General features: G+C 42.5%; 2 protein-coding genes across 6 annotated transcripts; both read right to left on the bottom strand.

Moving 5' to 3' along the window:
• Positions 1-1,834: 1,834 nt before the first annotated feature.
• On the bottom strand, positions 1,835-16,176 carry wipi1 (WD repeat domain, phosphoinositide interacting 1). 5 transcript variants are annotated; one of them, XM_042087096.1, is made up of 14 exons: positions 16,044-16,176; positions 15,781-15,920; positions 13,821-13,903; positions 11,061-11,230; positions 10,484-10,580; positions 9,684-9,781; positions 9,178-9,270; positions 7,996-8,066; positions 7,126-7,233; positions 6,730-6,894; positions 6,212-6,355; positions 4,957-5,105; positions 4,438-4,538; positions 1,835-2,571 (listed from the first exon to the last, which is right to left on the bottom strand). In XM_042087096.1, exons 2-14 carry the CDS (start codon positions 15,852-15,854, stop codon positions 2,521-2,523), a joined length of 1,404 nt encoding a protein of 467 aa, XP_041943030.1. In that variant the 5' UTR covers positions 15,855-15,920; positions 16,044-16,176; the 3' UTR covers positions 1,835-2,520. The 5 variants fall into 5 exon arrangements, with proteins under 5 accessions (XP_041943030.1, XP_041943034.1, XP_041943033.1 ...); XM_042087100.1 differs by having other exon boundaries at positions 6,248-6,355; XM_042087099.1 differs by having other exon boundaries at positions 11,061-11,227.
• Positions 16,177-17,235: 1,059 nt separating this feature from the next.
• On the bottom strand, positions 17,236-27,348 carry zgc:86896 (uncharacterized protein LOC415190 homolog). The gene is made up of 11 exons (XM_042086031.1): positions 27,330-27,348; positions 26,705-26,813; positions 26,026-26,157; positions 25,302-25,406; positions 24,669-24,891; positions 24,321-24,428; positions 23,353-23,559; positions 22,806-22,881; positions 18,002-18,195; positions 17,708-17,798; positions 17,236-17,431 (listed from the first exon to the last, which is right to left on the bottom strand). Exons 3-11 carry the CDS (start codon positions 26,087-26,089, stop codon positions 17,426-17,428), a joined length of 1,074 nt encoding a protein of 357 aa, XP_041941965.1. The 5' UTR covers positions 26,090-26,157; positions 26,705-26,813; positions 27,330-27,348; the 3' UTR covers positions 17,236-17,425.
• Between the last annotated feature and the right edge of the window lie 87 nt (positions 27,349-27,435).

The following is a 27,435-nucleotide window of genomic DNA, read 5'->3' as shown; positions in this document are numbered from 1 at the left end:
GAATCTCACAGAACCATTCTTTGGAATTTGACGTTTGTAATACTTTAACCACTGTGCTTAACTGTAGTGTTTTGTTTTGATAACAATCCTTGAGCAATAGGTCAGCTTATGGACTTATGGTGTGAACTACCTTTATGACTCCTGATAAGTACTTGTGTACCAATACATGTAGTAAGAAGAACAGTTAAGAACAGGAAGAGATCAACGAACCATTGAAGGACTCGATCAACCAATTAACCAATCAATTAATTAATTAACCAATCAAGCAACTAATCAATCAATAACACCTAATTTCTTAGGGCCCCAATATGTTTTATCCACACCCCTTAATATAAGTAACTGTCACCCCACTGCTCCACATGAGAAGAAATCATGACAAGCAGAGGAATAGCAAGGATTCAGTTGGAATTTTTGTGTCTCAAAAACCACCCCTATGTTCTTAGAACAGTGGACAGCCAGTGGTCATCATGGACAGGAAGCATGAGGCATGTGGCGCTTGTATGTAGTGTGTGTGGGTTTTTTTGTGTGGCTATTTTGCCTTTAATCATCCAAGACAGTATAGAGTGACAGGAAGTGAGTGAGAAAGAGAGATGGGTGTGGGATCGGAAAATGACCACGGGTTGGACTCACTGTTAGACCAGCCCCGCCCACCAATTATCTCTGCTCATTTTTATTTCACTGAGAAACAAAACTAATGTGGCTCCTCTCAATGCCTTTACATTTCGCTCAGACACCAGGATGGCAGGCCAATCAGCAATGAGAGAGGATGGTGTTAGTTTTGAAATTGAAAGTGGTTGTGGTAAACCATAGTGGCAACACCTGCAAACATCAAAATCTTGAGAGAATGTGTACATTTATACAGCAAACGTAATTACATTGTTCCCTGACTGCCAACGTGTTTTTGTTATCCGTATTTAGGTTAGGCGAGGAAGGAAGTAACGCTAGGAATCCCTGATCAATGTTACTGTTTAGGCTGGACCAATTATTTCAAAGTTAACGCAACGTCTACACCCATTATGATGCAAAGGTTGGAAACATTTTCCAATTGTGTGTATCCAAACTCTCTTCACCAAGTGAAACAAAGTAGTGAATCTGGTGAAACCAGCCTAGATCCCCTTGGGCACTTGGGGACCACTTGCACCACAGAACCCCTGTACATAGTATGTTTCACAAAGCATAACGCTTCCCTCACATTTATTTGTGCTGAATGAAAATATGCATATACTGTGTATGTACACACCACAATAAACTACAACTTCCTTAAAAAATAGAGAGTATCCAATACACAAATCCCCAAAAAGCTTCATGCTCATGCAACCTGACATTGTGCAGTGAGTCAGCTGAAAACAACTGCCACTGGTCCTGGTTCTTCTTTGCTGAGCGTGCTCTGTGTTTCATTGTAGAGAGGCTCTTAAAGTTCTTTGTGTGGGAGATTTTCCATCGATTGACAGAGGTGTTAAAAAACTGAGAGGGTCTTTGTCAGAGAGGATTGGATCTGGACTATACATGGGGGGTTGGATCAACAAATGGGCACATGAAAGGGCACAATGAGCAGTAGATGGATGGATGTATCATTTTGCCCAACATCAAACTAATACCATAAACAGTGTGAACTGTGGTGCAGTACTGTGGACCAGGGAGATTGGTCAGGCCTCCCACCTGTCAGCTGTAGTCTAGTGACTGCATACAGTATCTAAGCGTCAGAGATTCTCTATAGGGCAGAATTTCAAAGTGTATTCATTGGCATAATGTCAGTGTGGAATCCACCTCTCTTTATGACTGTAAGGACTGAGATGGGTCTATACCATAACAAAGGACGCATAGACACTTGTGGTGCTTTGCATAATGCCATCTCTATGGTAGCTTACTACGTTTTTATTTCTCTTTTCTTGGTTCTTTTTTTTTGGTCTTGTGCAATCTGCAAAATACTTTGCACTCTTACAAACAATATCATAGGCACGTACATACAAAACATCCTGGTAAGTTATTAATCAGGATGAGTATATGTAAACATTTAATACATGTAATAAGTATCAATAAATCAAATTCACAAGAAAAAAATAAATCAGACAACATAAAAACATTGTGAAATATTCCCTCATGTTATGATTAAATACAAGGATGTTAATAATGTAAATAAAAAAATAGAAGAAGTAGCTACAGTATTACAACTTAATTAATAAAATATCTGGTCAAGTAGCTATTAAAACATGGTTATTATGATTCAGTCATGCAGCTCATATAGTCATAAAACAACCCACAGATACTCATACATGATTACCCAATCCTGGCCTCAAAGACATAAGGACAAACTATTCAGTCACTCATTTTTGCTTGTTAGTTTCTTTCTCTACATATTAAAAACAACAACAATAACTTAGCACCCTGAAATAATTGTGTTTGTTTGTTTGTTTTATCTGCCGTGGCGCATGCTCTGGTGGTCTTCCTTCCTCTTACGGTGGCCGGTATTCTATTCTCTCATTCTGTCTCTCTCTCCCTCTTTCTCTGTCTCTCTCTCTCTCACGTCCGTCTCTCCTTGCCACCCCGACTTCCGTCACGGCACCAATTTATCTACCGGAAACCAAAACATAGAGCTTTAATGTTCTCACGGGCGGCCAGGGGTGGGTTACACAGACACAGATGAGAGCACAGTAGGGTATCTACAGAACCCGCCAAGGTCTCTCTAATGAACCCAAGAAACCGAGGCACAGATTCCTGATGGCACAGATTCCTGGTCCACACACAAACACAGAGAGTACCATCAGAGTTGGTTTGCCAAGAGGGATTTCAAGGCAAACCCCCTGCGTCATCTGTTAATTACTGGTTACATTTCACAGCTACAGTCTGAATGAACACTTAGCTGTGTGGAGGGGAAGAGAAAGCACAGCACAGATGCTGAGAGGTCCCCCACCCCTCTCCTCTAAAAATGTCAACCACATGTAAACTCGCCAAGGAAGCTTCTCATTTTCACTTCTTCAACTGGAGGAAAAATTGAAGGCAAAGCAGATATAAGATATATTTCATGTTTTCTTCTTCATGTTTTAGTCTTAAGAGCTCTTTTTATCCCCTTTCCTTTTCCAGATAAGTGCCGAGAAGCTTCCTTGTGCTTCAAATTCATTGATGAAATGAAAGGATCATGGTGAGAAGAAAACTTTGCATTGCACCACACATAGTAAGAAAATCCATTTCTGTTGAGTAAGTCAGATATTGTGCCAAGAACTCTCCCTCTGGCATATCATGTACAATTAAGCTATTGAGTGACCTAGTAATGGATGGCTCCCAATCAATTCTGCTGTAATCTACTGTAATAAAAAAACGTCAGAATGACATCATTCACTTACATTCAATTTAGAACACTGTGGCACGTGTATGATGTCCCTCAGGTCCATAGCTAACTATTAAACATTTAGTGGTGGCTTCCCATACATGGATAAAGCCTATAGCTTTGGATTAAAGATCTAAAGCCTAGAGTTCTCGAAGATTTTCATTGAAGTTCTCTTTTAGACTTACTTAATCTCCATGAAACTGGGCCCAAAAATGGCTCTAATGATGTGTCGTGTTTAAATTTGAATGAGGATCTAAATTCATTTGAATCACTCTAAGCCTTATTTAAGGATGTTATGTAAAATATTAAAACTGGGTGAAAAGTAAGACTTACATAGGCACCAAAACTTTGATTCCAGGAAAAAGTTTAGTTGCTCCTTGGCACTTAGTTAGTTTTTAATTTTCTCTTGACCGGCTATTTTTGATAGCCGGTCAAGGACTCACTAGAGTAGTTTTCAAATGGAGACATACAAAGAAGAACAAATACTCCATCTACAGGAAGTAGTGTGATACTACAGTCTGAGGTACAGAATAAGAATGCCTTGTAGTGTTTTTTTTTTGGAATGGAAAACATGGAGATGAAAAATGGGCAAGACGGAAGTATGTAAAACAAACAGAAACTAAGGATACACAAGTAAAGGGATATACACATGGTTACTTTCCCCTAAATATTTGGGTGTAGTACAATGTCAATGCTTTACACTCAGTTGTATTTGTAAACTCTTTTTCTCAAAAAGAAGAATATGAATGTCCGTTTAAGGCCTTTAGAGACAGTTCATCAATGACACTATTAAACTTGCTCAACGACAGAAGCACAGAAATACACTCAAAAATGTACCATGTTGCATGTTGCATGCAAACCTTGAGACTAAGTGTCTGATGGCAAGCCTTGAAAATAAAATATTAAAAAGGCTGTGCTCTGATGTGTAGATTGACCTTCCTTTTAAAGAACACTATAAGTATTGTAGCGTTGTATAAAGCATTGGCATGATATGACCATTCTGGGTGATACCACTGTCAACGCAGATGGAAAGAAACAAAGAAACAAACAAATGAGGACAAGGTGAGAGTGGTGATTCTGGTGGAGGGGTGTTAGCGGTTCTGAATGCTCACAGGAGGAAATTCTGTCTCGTCGTCCAAACACACCGGTCCAGCCGCAAACTCATGCTCCGGGATCACCTCCCCCTTCCTTGCTCCGCCATCCTCAGAGTAGCCTGAGAGAGAGAGAGAGAGAGAGAGAGATGGGGGGGGAGAGAGAAGTCAGACAGAGGATCAAGACAAGGTGAAAGACAGAGTGGAGTATGTGGAGGAGGTCAGAGAGGAGTGGAGACAGAGTGGAGTATGTGGAGGAGGTCAGAGAGGAGTGGAGACAGAGTGGAGGAGGATGGAGGAGGTCAGAGAGGAGTGGAGACAGAGTGGAGGAGGATGGAGAGAAAGAAAAAAAAGATGAAAACCAAGGGGTCACAAGTATAGTTCACTGTTTACCAGCATGTGTGTGTGTGTGTGTGTGTGTGTGTGTTTGTGTGTGTGTGTGTGTGTGTGTGTGTGTGTGTGTGTGTGTTTGTGTGTGTGTGTGTGTGTGTGTGTGTGTGTGTGTGTGTGTGTGTGTGTGTTTGCTGTAAGTGTGTTCACCGGTGAGCGTAGCGGAGACCGGGCCGGTGGTGGTGGTGGGCATGGCGGCAGCGGCGGTGGCGGCAGCGGCGTAGGACTGGCATGGCTGAGGAGGAGGAGCGGCCCCCTCTGCCTCGCCCGTCTCATGCTCCTCCTCCACCCCAAACAGCCTGTGGAAAGGTCAGGGGGAGAAGGTCAGGGGTCACCACCAGTGAGAACATCCCACAACATCCCCATGTCTCATATCAACACCACCATGTGTGGATACAGATGAGAAAGACATTCAGTCGTCTAGTGTTGACCCCCCATTATCACTATAGTTCAACCTGTATGCTATTCTTTTCATCTCCAGGGGCCCAGTAGCCTGGTTAGCACCAGACCTTATCTCAGTGGAAATTGAGAGTTGGTCTGGACATGATTCATTCACCTCTCTGCTGTTGGAGCCTTAAGGTAAATGAATATACAGTATAGTCCAGGCTACAAGTGTTGCTTGACAAATAACATGGTGCTGTAGGCTTTCATAGTCCTGTGTCAGAGTCAAATTGTCAAATAGAGCATCACCTAGCTTCTATAACGACTTTTAGCCCACATTTTCTATGTTACCTCTCACCACTTCTATCAGAGCATGTGGCGATGTCTGCGTTGTTTCAATTTGATTACGCCTGAAGCTCTGCAACATACCATATACACAAATTTGGTGTCTCAAAATCTGCTATATTTTGTTGAGCAACACTTATTACCTGGACTGTAAATAGGGCCTTTATATCTGGGACACACTGGGTGCATTACCTGGGTGCGTTTTCATATCGGCGCCCACGTTAACAAGCTAGTGCAGCCAGGTATGGATCATGGAATCAATGGAAACACAGAGGTTTCGCAACACACTCACCTGACCACGCACACAGTATGTCCCAGGCCTTATGCCATCTTACCCTCCTCCCACACAATCAGCATAGCCTGCTAACCTGGTGACAACACCTACTCCTCCACCTACTATAGAACACCTACTACAGAACACCTACTCCTCCACCTACTATAGAACACCTACTACAGAACACCTACTCCTCCACCTACTATAGAACACCTACTACAGAACACCTACTCCTCCACCTACTACAGAACGCCTACTATAGAACACCTACTCCTCCACCTACTATAGATCACCTACTACAGAACACCCAGTCCTCCACCTACAACAAAACGCCTACTCCAGAATACCTACTACAGAATGCCTACTATAGAACACCTACTCCTCCACCTACTACAGAACACTTACTCATCCACTTCCTCCTCCACCCTTTCACCTGCCCACCTGTGCGTCTTCACCAGGGCACACTCCCCGCCGTCCTGAGGGTCCACATTGTAGATGAACAGCTGCCCGTCGGAGGAGGCTACCAGCAGTCTTGGAAGCTTCTGGATCCTGAAGGGGTAAAAGGGCTTTGGTTTTACACAAGGCTTTAAAAAGGATTTACAGTTAATGCAATAACCTCTCTCTGCATGCATTCAGAATAAGCTTACACACATATAAGAGATGGAGGACTTTAGACAATTAGTCCTTTAGTTTGAAGGAATTTTACAGGGTAAATCCTGGTTCTGTAGTTCAGCAGCAGCAAACCACAGTGATTTTTTTGGGTTTTCAAACACAGCTCATTTACTTACTCTTGATTATTATCAAGTTAGTGTTTGTCTATCTACACCATGTCTTTAAGCAAGGCCGGTGCATGGTTGGATGTGCTGCTGTCTAAATGCTCCAATCTATGGGCCCTGAGGCTGAAGGCAGGAGTAGATACTGACATGGCGAGGGTGCAGACGTTGCGCTGGCCTGCCACCTGCAGGCGGACGGTGGCGAAGGCGCGGTCCTGACACATCATGCCCGACACCTGAGCCGGGAGGTAGCTGCTGGCCGCCGAGAACATCTTACCCACGTACGCAGACCAGGTGGGGGAGTCCTCCTCACCACTGATGAGCAGCACATGCACAACGCACATGCAAACACACACACACACACACACACACACACACACACACGGAGAGTGTAAGAGAGATAGACACAGACATACACAAGCACACACAAAGACACATGACCAAACAAAGAGAGAGAGGAGAGAGAAAGAGAGAGAGATGGAGAGGGAGATAGAGAGTGCGATGGAGAGAGAGAGAGATGGAGAGGGACAGAGTGCATGTCCTTACCCAGGCCCATGCTGTTCAAGTTTAAAGATGTGCACAGTCTCAGTGTTACTGGAGGCACACAGGAACTGGGCATCTGGACTGAATGACAGGGAGCTGATGTTCACATACCTAGTGGTAAACACATACACACACACACACACACACACACACACACACACACACACACACACACACACACACACACACACACACACACACACAGAGAGACACAGATTCAGACACACTCCCACACACACACACACACACAAACACATACAGCAAAGGTCAAATCAGCCACTAGGGGAGAGCTTACTCTCACACAAATAGTACAACAAAATGTCATAATCAGATCACACAGAGATCACGTCTAAAACACACACAGACCAGTCAAAGGTCACTGACCCACATACACAGGGTCAAAATAAATACACAAGAGTGAGGTACACTCAAAACATAAACACAAAGCAAACACTCCCACAGCCATCGTAAACATGCATCATACCCCTACACCCCCCTCTCTCTTTCTCTCTCTCTTTCTCTTTCTCTCTCTCTCTCTCTTTCTCTCACCCCTCCCATCCACACACACTCACAAACACATACATACACACACACAGAATGAATAAACAGAAATGTACTTTCAGGTTGCACATGCCCTCTTAACCACTCAAACAGGGTTCACAGATCCATCCAGGTCACACTTCACAGTACGCATAACCAATTAAAACATCAGTGAAATGACCACAATGCACATTTCCTTTGCATATGCTTACATACAAATATGGAACAGGTGTGTGGTGTGTGTGTGTGTGTGTGTGTGTGTGTGTGTGTGTGTGTGTGTGTGTGTGTGTGTGTGTGTGTGTGTGTGTGTGTCTGTCACTGCGTGCAACTGACCGTTTCATCCCCCTACGGAACTCGAAGAGCCGAAGTCCTTCAGGAATGGTGAACACACGGATCACTGTTCCCTGTGCATGAATGAACAAGATGGAATCGATCAGGACATAATGGCTTCGGACATGAGCAAGTCCATCTTTGTTTGCTTACTTCCCATGGGTGTGTTAATATGCTCCATCACCAGGGCTGAAAGTAGTTTTACATTTTTGCCGGTGCTACAACCGCAACCTTCATCACTTCATGTTGATCACCTCTTCTCTGAATATCTGCCAACTTCCTAGTTGAGCTTTGAGAGCAATTTTGCATAAGGGAAAGTGTGCATGCAGTGCATGCACTGAACATTTTTCAACACACCTAAATCGGCTCTGTGCACTATTAGCTTAACAAACCATTTTCCTGTTCGTTGACATGGCTGACAACAAGCACCTAAAGTTGCTTTAGTTGTACCAAAATGTAAGAAATACAATGTAAAAGGAGTCTTAATGTCTGTGGGCAGCTCAAGTCACGTTAGGTTTTTTCCTAAAAATGCCAGACTACATGCAGTGGTGAGCACACGTTTTTGTACAACTGACGCACTCCTTCAGGTGCTTGTTGACAGACGAAAAGGAAGCTGGTTTGCCGACTTCATGTAAGCTAGTGCACAGAGCCCATAGGCTATTCATTTGATCCTATTTGTAGAGCATTCATCAAGACCTGTTATTTGCTACTTGGACTCTGTTCTTCTTTCCCTGCTTTCTTAGGAAGACACTTATGCCTTTCCTCTCCTAACTCTTCAGTATACACTGTTCTAATGTCTTCCTTGTTTTTCCTTTCTTGCTCATAAACAGTAGCCTATGTGCCTTAATGCATGGATCTCGTTTAATTCAAAAATCACATTGGAGGAAGCGGGTGTGGTCAGGGAGCGAGATGTGTCTATTGCGTTAGTCCAGCCCTGTTTGGCCTATTTTCACCCCTGTCAATCACTGTGTGGAAGTTGCTTGTGTATGTACTTGTATATGTATATGGGTAGTTCTATGCTGTGTGTGGGCGTTATCTATGTATGCTCACTCCCCCTTAGAGTTGCTTACATCGTGCAAATGGGTGTACATGTATTTGTGTGTGTGTGTGTGTGTGTGTGTGTGTGTGTGTGTGTGTGTGTGTGTGTGTGAGACTCTCTGTGGGTGAGAGTGTGTGTTTACATACCCTCTCGGAGGCACTGGCTAGTTTGGTCCCGGATGCATTGAATGTGATTGCAGCCAGTGGGCTGTCGTGGGCAGGGATCATGGTGACAGTACTCTGGGACAGGACAGAACAAGACAAAGGTAACACACCATGCCATGCATTCCTTAACTGACACAGATACTTGCACTTCCAGTGTTCACAACTGTTCACAACATGCACTTCAACAAGAGTGTCATTTCCTGCCCTTTATAAACAAGAGGGACAGGGTCAAGAATTTCTAACAATTAGAATGTATGCATTAACAATAAAGAAACGACCATGGGAAAATGCTAATAAAAATTCAATGTGGGAAATGTTAAATAAAGTTAGATGCTGGTAAATTCCGGTCTAAAGCATCTATCCAGGAATATAAACTGCCTGATTGTTAAATATTGTGTGTTTACCGCTGCCTGATGGGTACTCCTGTGTGTAGCACTGTGTGAAAAACTAATATGGGAGAGGAAGAAGATGGTGAAGAAATCTATTACCAGATTGTTGGCGTCGTAGATGATGATTTCACCGATGGTGGCACTGCCAGGGTATGCCAAGTAAGAGTTGGCATGGTTGGTGGAGAGAGCGCATAGACCTGCCAGGACAAACATATGCTCTTTTTTATTTTAAAAGATATATTTTGAGTATATATATATACATACACAATTTTTTTATTGTGTTTTTATTTAATTTTAGATGTTTTATATTTTCAGATGTTTTATATTTTTTGTGCTTTTTGTCTTCATTCAGAAAGGACAGTGATGTGAAGCGAGTGGGAGAGAGAGACAGGGAGGGACCAGGAAATGACCAGGAAATGACCACGGGTCAGACCTGAACCCGGTTCCCCTGGGGAACTTGGACCCGAGTGTGATACATGCAGCCACTCGTACCACAGCACCCTGGGACACATGCTCTGAACATTCGTCATGAGTCTTTTAGTTGTTTTGCTTTGTTTTGCTCATAGTGTTGCTGTGGTAGTGGCACAGCTGCAGAGGGCTGGCTTGGCTGCACATCTTTTGCTGACTCCATTTTAACTTCAGTTTGATTTGCAGATTTTCACTCGTTTAGTGTCACATTCTTATTTGTCACGCTGTAACCTCAACACCAGATGTCAACATCTATGCCTAGAGGCATTGATATTTTTGTGCTCATTCGTGTGAAGATATTAATTACTCCATGATCAAAACTTTTTTTCTTTCTAGGTTCTACATCAGCTTGTGGTTTACTATCCTGTTTTGTGAGTATGAGTTCTCAGACACCTGGGAAGATCTCTGGCCTGTGATTCTGCCGTCGTTACCTGAGGGGTTGGAAGGTGTGTTGAGGAGAGTCTTTAGTAGCTTCATGTCTTTGATGTTGTGGATATAGACGGATTCCTCCAGACACACCACTAGCCTCTGTGGAACACATCAAAAAGACCAGATGTGATGCTAAATCCACACATCTGCGCTTCATGGACATAAGGTATCCTAAAGAGTCTCTGAGATATTTCACTCACTCCATTCTATGTCTGCTTTAAGTTAATAAATGAATGTAAACACACACACACACACACACACACACACACACACACACACACACACACACACACACACACACAAGCATGCTCGGCCAGGCAGGCCCATACATAGATGGACATGACATCAACAGAGAAGTTTCAAGATCAATCTGACTAGTGGTGCAAAATAATATTATATTTTAATATAAATAGCATTAAATGAAATAATATGAAAACAAATGCCACAGCATGGTAGTTATTTGGTTCTGGACTTTCAACCACTTTTTTTTCTGAAGAGCACATTTGGACCTTGTCAGTTCATGATGTGCATTCAGTGAGTTCTCATGTGATGATGTGCGCACGCCGCACGGAGCCGCACCTGTCTGTTGAGACGGACTGCCAGGATGCTGTTGGAGTAGCTGTAGTTGCAGATCTCCGTGCCCTTCTTGAAGTGGTAGACGTTCATGCGGCGCGGCAGGGCCTGGCTCACCACCACCACCAGGCTGCTGGAGAACAGACGCTCCACGATGTACACGTCTGGAGTGTCTGCTAGGAAGAGGAGGAGGAGGCATGTGTGAGACAGAACACAGACACACACACACAAACACACACACACACACACACGTGTAACGTGCGTTGTGTTGAACCATGCGGCACTTGCAACTCAAGCCTGCGAACAGCAGCACCTCGTATCAGAAGGAGTGCATGCTAGCAATCGAGCTAAAAGCCCAAGCCAGCTGGCTACCATTACACATACACAGATACACAGATGTGTCTGCCAGGAGGAGATGTATATAAGACAGGACACTTGGGTGTCTGCTATGAGGAGGGGGTACCACTTGTAAGACACAGGACACAGGATGCAGATACACAAAAAACACACATTCCATAATGTAGACATTTGAAGAGTGCCTGCTGAATACAAGAGATCTGTATCAGGCAGTCAAATAATGGGCCTCACATATGAACCCATATCTACATAATACATACAGTGACACATACACAGTCACCCAGACATTTGGTTTGGAAGGTGAAAATGCATTTGGCCCTTTACTACTACACACTACATTCTAATCTCTTTTCCTTTGTAGGTACACACACTCTTCCCCTATTACTCTGAGCTTCTATGCATCCATCTGTCCATCCCTTCCTCCATCCTAATGCAGTTTGTTGTAGGTCAGTGTTAATTCACTAAGATGCAGTCAGACCAACCACTAGAATAGGGATTGCAGAGGTAGTAGTAACATTGTACTACATCATGGATTATGGACATAATTACACATGATTACATTTTGAGATGCAAGGGTCAGCCCATCCCTCCCTGGGTGGGGTGACAACAAAGTGGTGGTGGTGGGGGGGGGCAGCTTCCAGGGCCAACTTTGCCCATCAAGAGGCCTTCCTCCAGGGCTAAGTTTGGCCTGAGAAAGCCCATTCTCTAGGCCCTGCTGTGCCCAGGGTGAGGCGTCCTTCAAACCCATTTAATCAGCCGGCTGTAGATAAGGTGGCTGTGAGGAGGAAATCCACCCTTTCATGACAGTGGCAGCTGTGGCAACAATGACAGTGCAACAGTACACCACCCTAACGACATCAAGCTAAGAGCAAAATGGTTTTCAATTGTAGAAACATCACAGTCTTGAGGGATATGTGTATTTGGTTCTGGTGGAGGTCTGGTATTTTTTCTTTTTATTTTTGCTGCAACTCATTCTTAGTTGATAGTTAATTCTTTATTTCCCTATAGCATAAGATAATAAGCTTCTGGCCGATTGTTTAGCCAATTCTTTCCTCCACTTAAGCGTAGTTATGCAAAGGGCAGAAAGTGTTGGGTTGTATCATGGACTCACACCGTGGCAGTGGCAGTTGTGCCAACTGAGAGGGTGGATTTCCTTCTCTCTCTCTCTCTCTCTCTCTCCTCTCTCTCACACACACACACACACACACACAAACACGAACACACATCCTTCCAAAATTTCAGCAGACAGATAGAACATAATATTTCTGAAGGGAGGCCAACAGGCTCTGCAAAAAGCCAATGAGGCTAATTAAATATTTCTGCTAAAGTATACATTTAATCTGTTGGTAAATCATTAATAACTCCAAGTCAATCACGGCATATAATTTCTGGACAAAGTTCAGAATAACTCTATTCAACTTGTGAGATATACTATCCATGCTGATGAGCCAAGCTATGTTTCCCTGTGTTTTTTGTTACTGATTCACCTGCCAAAAGCTACTGAATAATCCCTTTGTGTGTTTTCATCAGAGCCCATGCCAACTGACTTCCCACAAACGAACGACTGGCTGAGTTCACTGTCAATCATGGAAGACTGCAGGCCTTTCCATGGCTCCATCAGCATAGGGAGACATGAGAGATAGTCAATGACAACATAGCACATCGGCCACATACAGCCAGCCATCCAAATCCCATAAAAGCAGTCCATGAAGGAGCCAGGGCTTGGAAACACATGTAATCCCTGAGCTTATGAATTTTTGAACCCCGAGATCATGTGGACCTGAAACACAGCCTGACTGTGTTATTTGATTTCACCCTCTCAGCCAAGCACAGTTCAGTGGTGGTGCTGGGGAGGCTACACTGTCTGAAACACGAGAGCAGGCACAGAAAAATAAGAGACAGACAGACAGGCAGAGACCACACCCTCTCTTCCCTCCTTCCCTCCCTCCCAGAACACCAGCGACTCTCATGAGGACCACTTCCTGGTTAGAGCATAGGATTAGTGGTCTGCTTCAGAGAGTGCAAAGAGAATTGTCAAACCGGCATTTAAAACATTTCTCCCCAACAAGAGGACAAGGTTTCCTCCACAAATGTGCTGTTGTGAGTTGTGTTTCATGTCTCCACCCCTGACTTTCTCATTGATGAGTCAGCCAGGTCTGGGGAGATAGAAAATCTATCAGTTTTTGGGGGGATTTTTGAGTTGATGTTTATGATTTGAGTTGATGATTTTAGTCAGAAGATTTGGGAGCAATGGGTGAAATCTACTGATATACTACAGAGGGCCCTGGGAATCATTAATTTATTTCCTCTTACACTGTGCTGTTTCTGTTACAGTCTGTTTCCAGTTAAACTTGATATACCGATTATACCCTATATAGGCCAGCAGCACATGGGCAGGGACAGACTCACCGCTTTCATGAATGCAGTCCAGTTTGTCCACTGAGGTGACGGAGAAGAGCCGGTATCCAGTCTTGGTGCCCACAGCCAGTGACCTAATAGAGATATGGTGAGCCAGAAGTCTGCATCATATTGACATTCATCCACACACAACACACACAGGCTCAGCACATGACATGCAGGACATGTCAGCAGGACATGCAGTCACTGCAGCTGATGCAACTCCCACTGAGAAATGGACTACCTTTTATGGTAATTACCTTAACTCTTGACTGTGACCGTGAGGTAAGTATCACTTGCATTTTGACTAAAATAAAAGTGACTAAAATATTTTCTGAAAAAAAAAAAAAAAAACTATTCCTTAGCTTTTGTGAGTTTGTAGGGTGTGGTAAAATGCTGCATGTTTCGTCCCTTTTTTTCCCCCAGAGAAAAAACAACAACTTATAGTCCATTTCTACAACATAAGGGTAAGCTACTGATGCTTGTGGTATTCTGAAGGCTTCCACAGGGATCACTGTTGGCTTAGTGCCCTATACCCGTGGGTGTAAATACATCGTAAATACAGTTCAGCTCTGTTTATAGTTGCTGAGCAGGCAGTTTCACTATCAGGAGATATATTTAGCTTAAGTGCAGATGTTCACTACAGTGTCCTGGCACATATGGGAACCTGGCACCCAGTTCACAGAGATAAACTGAATGCCACATAACATAACGTAAAGCATCTGACAACAGGGAAATTATTTAACAGACTTTTTTTTGCATATTCTATCTGAGCTTCTCTTCTTCATATCCACGCAGTTCAGAAATAGCTATGTCCTTTTATGTTTTGTCATATCCAGAGTACAGCTGGAACCCAAATCTGCAAAAAACATTCACAGTCACAGCTGTTTTTTTACAGGCATTCTTTAACACAACTGTTCATGTCTGATCCTGTGTATGTCTATGATCATCTATTTATTGTCAAAAACCACAAACTAACTTGTAATGTAACCTACCCTTGGCCAATTATTTCAAATACTTAGGTTTCAAAATGTCAACGGTTTCTCAATTCTACCTGGTTGGCTCTGGGTTTCATAATTCCTTGCTTTGTACTTGCAGTGCCAATTCTACACTGAGATGTCAAACCATATTTCAGACTGTCAGCCTTTTTTCATGTTATAACCTTGAGAATAGCCTATAGGCTACTTTTCCCCAGGTTGCACGCTGTGAAATACCACAGCTCATTAAAATAAAAACAAGTAGGGCTCCTAGAAATACATAGTTATAAAAGTACTTAAAGGTATACAGTAGGCTAGCCTGATGAACACCTGATGAACTGGAATTTCCATTTGACAGACAACAAATTAAGTGGTTAAACAGTCCCGGCGTTGAGTAGGCCTAGGTTACAACAGCAGCTCGTGTTTTCCCATGTTTTCTGCCATCCATCATCTTCCAGACCAGCAAATGTAAGCAAGCACCCAAATAGCAGCTTAGGTTAGGCTATAGGACGGGTCTGGGACGGGTCTGGCACGGCTGCGGGCTTGATCAGGGCTGGAATAGGCTGCGTTATCTGCGTGGTCAGTTGCTGTCTGAGCAGCTTGTTATATTTTACAATCGCAACGTTCGCGTAGGCTATCTATCTAACCCATTAGGTTGAAATCGCACAGCTTAGGCTATGTTTGCTTTTATGAATGCAAATCCAATCAAGATAAAAAGCTGACATGTTTTGTAGCCTACACGACTTCCATATGATGCATTGCTGCCACAAGTCTTGTCCACAAACAGAAAAGAGCATTAAGTCTAGTTTTCTGACACGGTGTGACCTGAATAATCATACTAGGCCCAGTATGCGGAGTTTTTCCATTCCTGTAGGCTAACCCGCGAACCGCACAGGAATGCCGCAGACGACGGAATTGCGATCGTGTGTAAAGGAATGGTAGGCTAATATCATTGCAAGGCTTCCATAAAACATCGGAGAAGAAAGCGCGCTTACGTGGAGTCTTGGTTGAAAGAGGCACAACCCAGTCCTGGCCCGCCAGGACCGTCGGCTCCCTCCCCGGTCTCCATCCCGATTCCCAACGACCTCCTTCCCTCCCTCCTCCCTGGATCGGAGGCCTGGGTTCGGTTGTTCTTCTTTGAGGAATTGTAAAGAATCAAGATCCAACAATAAGAAAATTAAGTTCAGTAGACGAAATGTAGGCTACTATCGTACTATTATGAAAGAAATTTCTCATACGGTTTCAATCCTGTCAATACCTTGCATTAATTCATAAGAAAGGACTGCTTCACTTCGATGAGCCGAGGCGGAAATCTTCTTCAAAATACAGGGAAAATAAAGCAAAACAAAAACAGCTGACAGTGTGTTGCGTCACTTTCACGTGTCATGTCATTGGCTAAGAGCAACCCACGATGTCGTCGTCCGGCATATTGCAGATTGGTCAGTATATGATAGTTTGTTTCAATTGGTTCAAAATGCGGAATAGTAACATTGGGCGTGTTTTCATTACTGTCTATGGTAGCGACTGCGCTGTAGCTGCACAAAATTGACCGGCTGTAGCAAGCCACACTTTCACTGTGCAACCCCTTAAAGCACTCTTTCGTCTACCTCCTATTATAAAAGGACAGACAGACAGACAGATTGATTGATAGATAGATAGATAGATAGATGGATTGATAGATAAATAAGACTAGCCTACTTATATCTCCAAAGGAATGCGGTGTGTGTTGTTTTTTAACATTTCAATGTCAGTTGATAGCCTACTGACAATGTTGTGCACTGTGTGAGGCTCCTCTGTGGAATGAATGCATGTGGTCCATTGAAATCTTCTACTGCAGGTGTTGAATAATATATGATAGCAGACATGAATTATATATAGGCCTATGCTTACATATGTCATGTAAATACGTTGGCTTGTCCACCGCTCTTTTGAGACCATTCACCATCAACACAAATTTGTAATATCATATTTGACCTGTAACATACACTTTTTAAAAGGATTTGCTTAACTTAACCCATTTAAGTAGGCTAATTTTCTTTTGATGGTGTTTAGATGTAGGCCTATACTTAACACTATAGACCAGGGGGGGTGTTCCAAGTACGTGGTTTAGTGACAAACCTGGGTTTAAATCAGAGTAAGTGGGAAACCTTTTGTGAGGAGAATGAAGCCATACAGCTCTTCTATTAGGAGGTTTACCACTTACTCTGAGTTAATTTACCCAGGTTTGTCACTAAACGACGTACTTGGAATACTCAACGTACTTGGAATACTTAATTTCACTCAACCAAAGCAACAAGATAACCTGACTGTCACCAAATCATTTTTAGCATGTATCTTTGTATGTTATTTCAAAATGAAGTATTCATAATGGCTGATCTAAAAATATGTTAGAGCAAGTGTAGACTGTAACGGTAGGCCTATATGAAATGACAGAGCTGTTCTCATACAGGTGGTGTGTAGCCAGTTTATTGTTTATAACAGTCTGCATTTATGAAAAAAGGTACAAAAATGAATGACATCTAACTAACACCAATATAAGCAGTTCCCTCATTTTAAGCAATTTCTTGGGTTGCTCAACACAGAAAAGAGGGAGACTTGGAGCAGTGAAATGACATCATCACCAATGCAGAGTTCATTCATTCAGTGCTGTGGAGACAAAAGTAGGGACAGGGTCAGATGCAGTACAATTAATTAACTGACATTTCAGTTCTTGCTTCTTTCCACAAGGCGTCCAAGTTGGAGGATTGTGTGTGCTTGTGGCGGTCAGCAGGTCTCAACCCCCACTGCTATAGGCAAACACTTCCAACACTTTTCAACTTGACAAGATATATTTAGCTCAGACAGCCAAAGTCGAAGTTGTGAGATAAGGAGGAAGGCATGGACAAGTGTTGAAATATTTTAAAATCAAAACAAAAGCAATACCTTGAAAGTCCAGAGTACCATGGCTCCATCCAGGCCAACACTACTCAATTTATTCACTTTAGACTTCTCTCCCTCAACAATACGAAGCTGCCTACAAAACAAGTCAAAAGTCAAAGTCAACTCAAAAAGATTCTCAAGTGTAATGTATCTGTAACTAATGTGTATCTTGTATGTGGTGCTTGACATTTCATTAAATGCAACCATTTCACAAAATTACAGTATATTATAGTCCTTTACCACTTCAGAAAAAAGGTACTTAAAGCAAAAAATGCCTTGTAAAGACGTAGCGCTTACGTGATACTGTTCTGGTGCAAGGTTCCCAGTTCGCTGTCATCCTCCTCAGTCGTTGCTCTCTTGTCCAGGTTGCGGAAGTGCTGCATGGCTGACACGCTGCTCTTGGAGGTCTGCTTTGGGATGTCCAGCTTCTTTACAAACTCCAGCGCCCCTGGTCCCTTGTAGGAGAACTGGTAAGGGCAACAGTCATGACCCTGAGAGGACAAGGAGAACAAATGTGTTATTCTTGTGATGTATCATTTCTCATTTGGTGGGTTTTCCCCCATCAGTCTCTATGCAGAGCTGCCAACTCTCACGCATTGGCCGTGAGACGCACACATTTGATTAGTTTCACACGCTACCCCCCCCGATTTCTCACGCTGAAGTGTCCACCCGGTCGGTCAGATGCCTGAAAAATGAGTTTTATCTATAGATCTACCTGTTGAGCCACTGATCGACTAGTTATGCTTTCAGAGACGGTGAGAGGGTTCAAGAGCACCCCCTGTCTGTGGAATTTTCTAAAATTTCTCTCATTTACGATGCTACTTCAGAAGCCATCCCAGGCACATTTCCCCGGCTTCAGGTATGCTGTGAGTATTATTGAGTATTTTTCACGCTGAAGTGTCAACCTGGTAGGTCAAATACCTGGCAGATGAGGTGACGTCGTTGCTAACTTTTCTAGAAACGACCCCCTGGACCAGTGGTCCCCAAACTTTTTCTTCCGAGAGCCAGCTCACTATGCCTGGCTCTAAGAGAGGGCCAGAGATTCGGAGTATATAAGTAAACATAAATAGCTTAGTGCTGTGAACAACAGCAGTCTACCTTAGTTGAATATTCCATTACATTTAATAATAGGCTACTGCAATTTAATACCATTATTAGCTGTGTTTATATTGCCATCATGCCATATCAGTATAAAATGTAGCTCAAATGAAATAATACTAATAAAAAGACTTTAACAGTCCCAAAAGTGTATTTTATCCAAAATGTGTGAACTCTGAACTCTGTGTATTTGCATACACAGCTCAAGTTGTGAACAAGCAATATCCTACAAATAATTTGAAGTTCTCAAACTATGAGAGTTTTATGAAGTGCAGGCAAAAACATCTGAAATGACCACTTTCACTCACCTGATGAGAACTTGTGAATTTGTATGAACATTTGAATGAGTGAATAAAAAATAGAAATAATTATCCCAGAAAGTTGGTTAGTTATTAAAAATTGGTTAGTTATTAAAAATTAATTGATACACTTCTAGAATACTTTGAGCACTAATGCAGTCAGCCTCTTGCATTGTTTGCAGGTAGGCCTACGTTTCATTCCGTTTTCGATGGCAAGCGCAAAACAGCGCCAAAACAACCACCAGTGGACAAAAAGAGTATTACATGTGTACTGTTAAGACACTGTTAAGAGAATGAATGGGGGAAATTACGGAAGTTATAGTTTGACGATGTCGTACTCCCATGCGGGCCAGATGCTATATACCGCGGACATGTTTTGGGGGGCCACCCAAAATGAGGTGGCGGCCGTAGTTTGGGGCCCACTGCCCTGGACTATAAGTTGCATTTATTTAGAAATTAATTTCACAAAATCCAAACACAGAGACTATGTAACTGGACTATTGAGGCCAAAAAGATTAATGTTAATGAAGACGAAGAAGGAGTGAAGGTAGACAAGAAGAGGGCCAGATAGGCCTAATTGTAAAGCAAAAGATTCACTGAAAGAAATTTTGGGCAATGTGGAGTCACAAGCTGGCAGCAGATTAAATGTTCAGGAGAGAGAAAAAGACGGTTTTAAAAGGATGTGACCAATGCACAACCCAGGTGATCGGCCTATAGGCCCGACAGTAATTGTAAAGCAATTTACAAAAGATTCACTGAACAAAAATGTTGATGTGGTACATGGCAATTTAGCTAAAAATGTGGAGAATGCAATGCAATCAAGCATTTTGGGCGATGTGGAGTGACAAGCCGGCAGCAGATTAAATGCCCACGAGAGAGAAAAAGATGCGTTTTAAAAACAGACCGGTTTTAATAGGACATGCAGACCAAAGCTGCAGCAAGCAGGTGATATTTAGAAATTTATTTCACAAAATCCAAGACCAAGAACAGACAGATGTAATTGGACACATAGAGGCCAAAAATATTGAGAATTCTACAGGGAATGTTAATGAAGACGAAGGAGTGAATAGTAGCAAGAGGCAAGCCGAAGGCTGCTGATGAGTGCCCACGCTAATTGTGAAGCAATTTACAAAAGATTCACTGAACAAAAATGCTGATGTGGTATATGAAGATTTAGCTAAAAATGTGGAGAATGCAATACAATCAAGCATTTTGGACGATATATTGGCACAAGCTGGCAGCAGAACAATTGCTCGGCTGGCCACCTCCGAGAGAGCGAGAGAAAAAAATATGCGCATTTAAAACCAGGGCCTAAATTTCAGCGCAGGATTGCGGGTATTGCGCATAAGTTATTAAGTATTGAGCATAATAATAAAAGTCTCCATCATAATGAGAGAAATTCCCACACATGTTACAGTGCTGTCTGATAATGTTAATCCAAAATGGAGCGGCCTGAATGCGGGACTATTGACTGGACGGACCAACTCTGACTTCAATTGAACACTCTCTAATGCTGAAGTCAAATTATAGCCTAGGAGGTGCTTCTACATCAACCGCTATGGACAGGAAAGGAAAACAAATGTTTAGCGATCAGGAGCCGTCAGGAATTTTGTAAACACAGAAGCATGACAGCCTATAAGCAAGAGAACATGGATGTGTTCTCCATTTGATGAACGTTATAATCGATTGCGGACGTGAACAGACAGATACAGACACGAGCATAGTAGGCCTACTTTCACTTAGTGCGCCTACGTGAAAGATAATTAGTAGCAAAACAGCGATCAAATATTAGCCTACATGGCAGTGAGTTTTGTTTTCAAATGTTTTCATGCATGTCTAGATAATGGGTGGGAATGTTTAGGAGACAGACTATAGTAAAATTATCGCTGGGGTCTTTTTATTTAGGCTGCGCAAAGCACAGCACCTTTATTTGGGGCATGGCTTACTGTTTGATTATATTGCTAAATATCAGGACTGATGACCACTGAAATCTGTGGGGTATTTGATGGTTCACTATTAGCCTAAGTTTCATGTATGAAAGGGTGTTCATCTAGCCTCGTGAGAACATCCTGATCTCGCGAGCTTTCAAGGTTTCACTCGCAGATCAGTCTGGCAACAAAAGAATTTGGAGCAGTTCACCAAACGAACGTCCAATCAGCGTTGGCTTTGAGGTGTGACGCAACGAACAACATGACGGCATCCACAGATGAGATGAGCATAGTTATCGCGCAAGTTTTATTCAAATTAGAAAGTATTCCTGGGTAAGCTGTGAAGCTATGAGTCTCAGCCATGCAGCTGGGAGGAATGAACGACACAGACATCCTCCACGGCCGATTCCAGTTCATAATGGAGGAATATACTTTCTTCAGAAGTGTAGGGCCTACCGTGAAAACTTGATGGGAATTATCATTGATGGTTCATGTCACATACAAATGGTAAGTTAAAACATCTTAACGTTAGTTACGTTGGCTAACTTAATTGTATGTTAAACGAAGGCATTAGAAGAACACTTTATTCATCTAATTGGTTGATTTGGCCCGTAGATAACCATAGACAGATGGTTTATCCAATCAGCTAACCAGTATTTCCGCCTCTTCCCAAAAGGTCTTCAATGAAAAGTTCCCAGATGGATATGCGGAGCAAATCCATCTGGCGGAGTCAGGTTAGTGTTTATCCGCTTTCATTTATTCATGGAATGTGTGTTGTGCTGAAATGGAAACCTTATTCAGCCTAAATTTAGTTTTTTTTTTTTAATTATGCATGATTTACTTTTTTATAAAATTCGTAGGCTGATGCCTGGCAGCAACAATTGTGTTTAAATGTAGAACTGCTTCAGCCTCTGGCAAGCTCAGAAGGGTGCGGCATGCAACTGGTAGCTTGAGAGCAACGTGTTGGAGACTCATGGTGTAAGACAATGACTTTTCATTGGCAACAATATTAAACCAACCAACAATATAAAATATTAAGAAGAGCTCTTTTATGAGTTAAATTGAAACAAAATAATTACTGGCCTTTATTTGTCCGAATCTGAGCCCCAAACAGATCCTGGCCATAATTTGAGGATTTAGGTATGCACGTGTGTTTCAGGCATAGTGCAACCACTAATCTCTGACTGAAAGTGCACAGAACTTGAGAGCGCTCTCTCGCGGATAGACAGTAATGTTTCATGTAGGGTTCATGTCAGTTAATATGAATTAACATTTAAAAACATGTTCAATTATATATTTTTTCATATATAAGTCGCACCTGACTATAAGTCACAGGGCCAGCCAAACTATGAAAAAAGGTGTGACTTAGGTATGAGCTACACCAGGCACGTAACTGAAGCGTTCCGTTCGCGACGCGTAAAATCCATTTTAGATGAATGGTCTATTTTTTTCGAACGTATGCCCCACTGTCTGGTGTAGCTACTTCCATCAGAGAGGGTTAAAGAGGATCTTTGCTTCCATTGATTATAATGGAAGCTAATTGTTGCAGCAGACGCAACACGAACGGAATGCTTCAGTTACGCGCCTGGTGTAGTTTCGCTGTTATAGTCCGGAAAATACGGTAGATGTTCTGACAGTACACACAATGTCCCTGACTTGCCTGTAGAGGCACTATTCTGTGTATTTATTTTAGACTTGCTGATAAGTATGGCTGGCAGGTCTGACTGATAGCATATTTTACAGCTACATCAGAGTCTTGAGGTGTTTCATCCTTACCGCGGCCACAATCTCAGTCTCATTCACATACAGAACACTCAGCAGAGGTAGGTGATCAGTAGTCAAGTGTGTGACCCTGCAATAAAAACAGTATCATTTATTAATTTCAATCATGATGGTAGTAGGCCTACAACATTTTGTTTTACTCTGAAGAGACACTGTATGTTTTCTCAATGACCATTTATTGTACACTGTTTTCCAAATCCCCAGAGACTAAGTTAATGTTGAGTGCGGAGAGATAAGAAGTCGATGAAACTTCAATCATTCAGTGATTGAATGATTGAAGTTTCATCGACTTCGACCCCCGCATTTCAACGACTGAGGAAAAAGCTGTACCAACACAATGTTGGCTTCCCCTGTACTCAAATTCACCTAAAGTTAACTCCTTCAATTGGTAAACACTTATTGTAGGTTTTAATTAGGTAAGTAGGATTATGAACACCATTTTTTGTATCACGACAATAAAACAATTGAGAGAAAAACTCCTTCCTGTCTACCCCCTTCCTACAGCCCGGGTCAGTCAGATGGAGGACATAATAACGCTCACTCTTTTCCTTGTGGGGCATCGGCCACGCTAATGCTGCTGTTGTGGCTAACCCAGGCCAGGCTGTCTCCTGAGGGGGAGAAGCAGACGCTGTGCACCCAGCCTCCACAGTCCTTATGCTGCAACAGCACCTCCCCAAAGGGCATCTTCGCGCCCCACGGGGTGGGTCCAGGCTTGTCCTCAATGTCTTTGATGTAGGCTGAGAACACCCTGTCACAGCAGAGGGGGGGAGGAGATAGTAAGTGAGAGAGAGAGAGAGGAAGAAAGAAGGAGAGTTTTGTCATGACACATTGCGGCTGTTGTAGCAGGTAATAGCTGCAAATGTTAGATGGAGAATCATTTACATTACATTTGCATTTACTCATTTGATAGACACTTATATCCAAAACCACTTACAGTATGTGAACAGTATATTTACAGATAAGTGAGGGACAACACTCAAATTTCAGTGCAGAGTCACACAGATGATTCACAGAACTTCAGTACACAGTCACACAGATAATGTTTGGAGAAAATTGATTTTCTCAACTCACGTCCCTCTCTCAACTCAAGTTCAACTGTGCAATTGATCTCAAAGTCTGTACACTGATAGATAAAAGATATAAAAGCATATTCACATATGACAGATGTGCAATAAACGTATGCACCTAAAGCACTTGGCACTAGGCTAGACCTACTCTGAGCTTGAAGTAACAAGATAATTTGACAGCTAATCATTTATAGTGTATCATTGTATGTTATTTAAAAAAGTAAGAATTCATAATGCTTGATCCAAAAATATGTTATCGTAGTTGTAGAATGCAACAGTAGCCTAGGCCTATATGAAATTACAAAAAATGCATTGGCACATGTAAACAACTGTGGATGAACACATTAACATGTCATAACATGCTACAATAGTGAGATAAGTCAGACACAAGTGGTGCCGTTTGAATGGCAGAGATGGAACAAAATAGCAGCAGAAAGCCAACCTGCAGTGGAGGTCAGCTGAGCCTGCAGCCAGCAAGATGTTGTTGGGATGCCAGTCAATACTGAGGACCGTGGAACTAATGGGTTTCTTAATGTGCTTGCTGAGCCACCTGTGTTATCATAGGAGAATGGAGAGACTGGGATGAGATGGATTGGTTATATTAGACCTACATGACCTACACTACATTACGTGTATAGTGGAGTTCTACTTGGACATTCACATTTTTATTCATTAATGCAAGTGGCTGTGTGTGTGTGCTGTGCGAGAGAGTGGGAGTCATTCTATGACTTTGCAGGCTAATTAAAGGCTGTGTTCAAGTTGTGGGTGACTTAACAGGTCCTCCCCTTACCAGTCATTCTCTTTTTCAAAGTAACAAACAGAGATAAGCTTGGCCCCGCTCCCTAGGGCAAACTTGTTCTCCAGGGGAGACCACTTGACGCATGTGGCCGCCCGGTTGATTCGGACCAGCACCAGAGTGGGCTTCCAGGCCCCATCTTTCAGGGACCACACATAGGCGTTCCTGTCCGAAGCACATGTCACAATGCGGTTGGACTCCGGAGCCCAGTCAATACCTGAAAAATAGCAGTCAGCATCGTCATGCCAGTAAGATGCATTACTTTACTAGAGTTAATATGAAATCAATAGACAGATAAGATATTAGCTTGATTATTGAATTTTGAAGAATCTTGCAAGTACTTTACAGGAGGCTTTGTTGATTTACATCATAATGTACTGTAAATGTGTATGTATACATGTTTAACATAAGTAGCATGTGTTTTGAGCATCTTCATTTCATCACATCAAGACCTCTGAAATAAACCATGTGAGCACTTTCAGACTAACTGAAATGTTTGTGTTTCTTTGTGCAAATGTTTCCGTTCAGGCATCAGACATGGAGCAGCCTGTGTTTATTCAGCGTGTCACAAGGTGTTAGTGGGCTAATGACTAATGCTAGTGGCTGCTTCCTGCTTGTGGAGATTACCTGTGATACGCCCACTGTGTTCAGTCAGCTCATGGATCTTGGTCCACTCCTTACCCTTCTTCTGGTAAATGTGTACCACATTGCTGTTGGGACTGACAGCAATTTCTGAAAAAGGGAGGGCAAATGTTGTATCAATGAGAGGGATCTTTAGCAGTAGAACAAGAAAGATATGCAAGTTATCTGACAGAGAATGATAAGAATGCTCAATCAGAAATCATTAACATCCGCAGTATAATGCCTAAGTCAGGCATTAAAGAGATGGCAGGCGTTTTCCCTCACCAGTAGTGAAGGGAAAGCCACAAGAGTAATATTTCCTGTAAAAAATGGCTACCACAAACCAATTATTTACATTAAACAACCCCTTTATGAGTGTCGGAAATGCCAAGTAACCTACTGTCCAGATGACTGAAATGCCTGAGGATTTTTGAGCACATCTAAGGACATGTTATACATACCGTACATACAATCATTACAATATCTGGGCCAATGCATCTTTCTTATGTGCATTTATACCCTCTCAACCAAGTTTGACTGAAGACTGGCACTCAGAAAATGGAAGGAGCAACCTCCCTGGACTCTCTACAGATAATCACATTGTATTCTCCTTCCAGACGATGTATTAGTGGCTGAAAATCTCCTGCAGAAATGGCATCTGCAGGCTGTAACATGAGGAGAGAGAAGGTAATCAGCTCGGTAATGCAAACTGATGAGTTTGGAGACTTACGCGTTCTGTCTTTGTTCCAGGCATGACAGGACAGGGGCTCCAACCCAAAGTTGTAGAGGGACATGTCTCAACGAGGAGAGGCTGGAATGTGCAAGAGAACTGGAATGCCTTATTGTACTGATGGTATGACTCCTACAGAAGAAATGTATGACACAGACTATTGAAGCCAAGCAAGGCAGATATCAGACTCTCTCTTTAAGCACACCACCTTACACATCTCATTCAACTGATACTGAAAATATCTAAGGAAAGCTCATTGCTAATATACTGGCCAGTGGCCACCACTATCAGCAAGACTACAATTCACACTATTTGAATACTTAGGTGTGTATTCTCAGTAATCCCTTTCAAACCAAGCTGTTTCACAATATTTACATTAGCCATGGTAAGATTTTCAGTGGCACAACGCTGAGGCGTTGCCCCTCCAAAGTCTTTCCTTATCAGAAATTAAGGTGCAAATAAGTATCAGTCCTTTTCATCTTAAATAACCCCAGTCATTTAACGAAATTGCGCTCTGTAATGAGGGTGCCTTCTTGACACATGATACACTCATAAAACTTTGACAACACAGCAGCACAAGCATGTAGATGTTTGACTGTGAGAGGACAGGAATAATGAATCATATGAAAGAGCACAGAGCAAAGTTTAGGCTAAACAGAGACATAGCATCACCTCTTACCTGTGCCAGTGACAGAATGGTAGGGAGTGTGTCTTTCCCTTTGGTGTAAGAGAGCTGAAGGCAGGCTGTGTTCGTGGACTCTGGTCAGTCTACACGAATGAAGCTCTGCCTGGAAGAGGGAGAGAGAAAGAGGCAAAAAAGGTGGGAGGGAAAGACTGAGAATTAGAAGGAGGGTGTGTCTATATTTGCTGCTAAAGTGCAGTCAGTAAGCTAGGCTACACCAAAAGCCATGGCATGCAGCATAAACAGCTTAGACTAGGACTTGAACATTGTTAATCAGCAATCATCAACACTTTAACTGTTCTTATTATATCACACACACACACACACACACACACACACACACACACACATACACTTGCCTCTCTCTGTCTTTTTGTTTTCTCACCACAATGCAATGCAGCTTCACAGAGTATGTACTGTCTACAGAGATTAAATCTGGTTGTGCCCACACCCTCACATGCAATCCAATGTCTAAGGTTGCAGTAGACCATTATGGTCCTTCACTAGCTGTAAAACCAGGTATTATCGCCTATGTTTTATATCAACTGGTAGAATTCACTCTCGTGTTTAATTACATGTGACTTTATCCAGCTTTATATACCGTGTTGATGAAATAATTTACCAGCAGGAACATCATAGCACTTCTCATGTTCTCTCTGTGAAGTTAGACAAAAACAACACTGTACCTTTAAGGTAGTTAGGGGTTACAGATTCGTCAGATCGAGGCG

This window comes from Alosa sapidissima, chromosome 3, assembly GCF_018492685.1.
Source record: "Alosa sapidissima isolate fAloSap1 chromosome 3, fAloSap1.pri, whole genome shotgun sequence".
Taxonomy (NCBI): domain Eukaryota; kingdom Metazoa; phylum Chordata; class Actinopteri; order Clupeiformes; family Clupeidae; genus Alosa; species Alosa sapidissima.
This window is presented reverse-complemented; position numbering and strand designations above follow the sequence as displayed.

Excerpts from the sequence above, each read along its gene's own strand:
- wipi1 (XM_042087096.1), bottom strand. The coding sequence starts at position 15,854 with ATGGAGACCGGGGAGGGAGCCGACGGTCCTGGCGGGCCAGGACTGGGT. Across the intron at positions 10,581-11,060 it reads CAGTCCGTCTCAACAGACAG|AGGCTAGTGGTGTGTCTGGA; the intron begins GTGCGGCTCCGT and ends TGTGTTCCACAG. Across the intron at positions 6,895-7,125 it reads CTTGAACAGCATGGGCCTGG|TGGTGAGGAGGACTCCCCCA; the intron begins GTAAGGACATGC and ends GCTGCTCATCAG.
- zgc:86896 (XM_042086031.1), bottom strand. The coding sequence starts at position 26,089 with ATGTCCCTCTACAACTTTGGGTTGGAGCCCCTGTCCTGTCATGCCTGG. Across the intron at positions 25,407-26,025 it reads CTGGAACAAAGACAGAACGC|AAATTGCTGTCAGTCCCAAC; the intron begins GTAAGTCTCCAA and ends TCCCTTTTTCAG. Across the intron at positions 23,560-24,320 it reads TCAGCTGACCTCCACTGCAG|GGTGTTCTCAGCCTACATCA; the intron begins GTTGGCTTTCTG and ends CTGCTGTGACAG.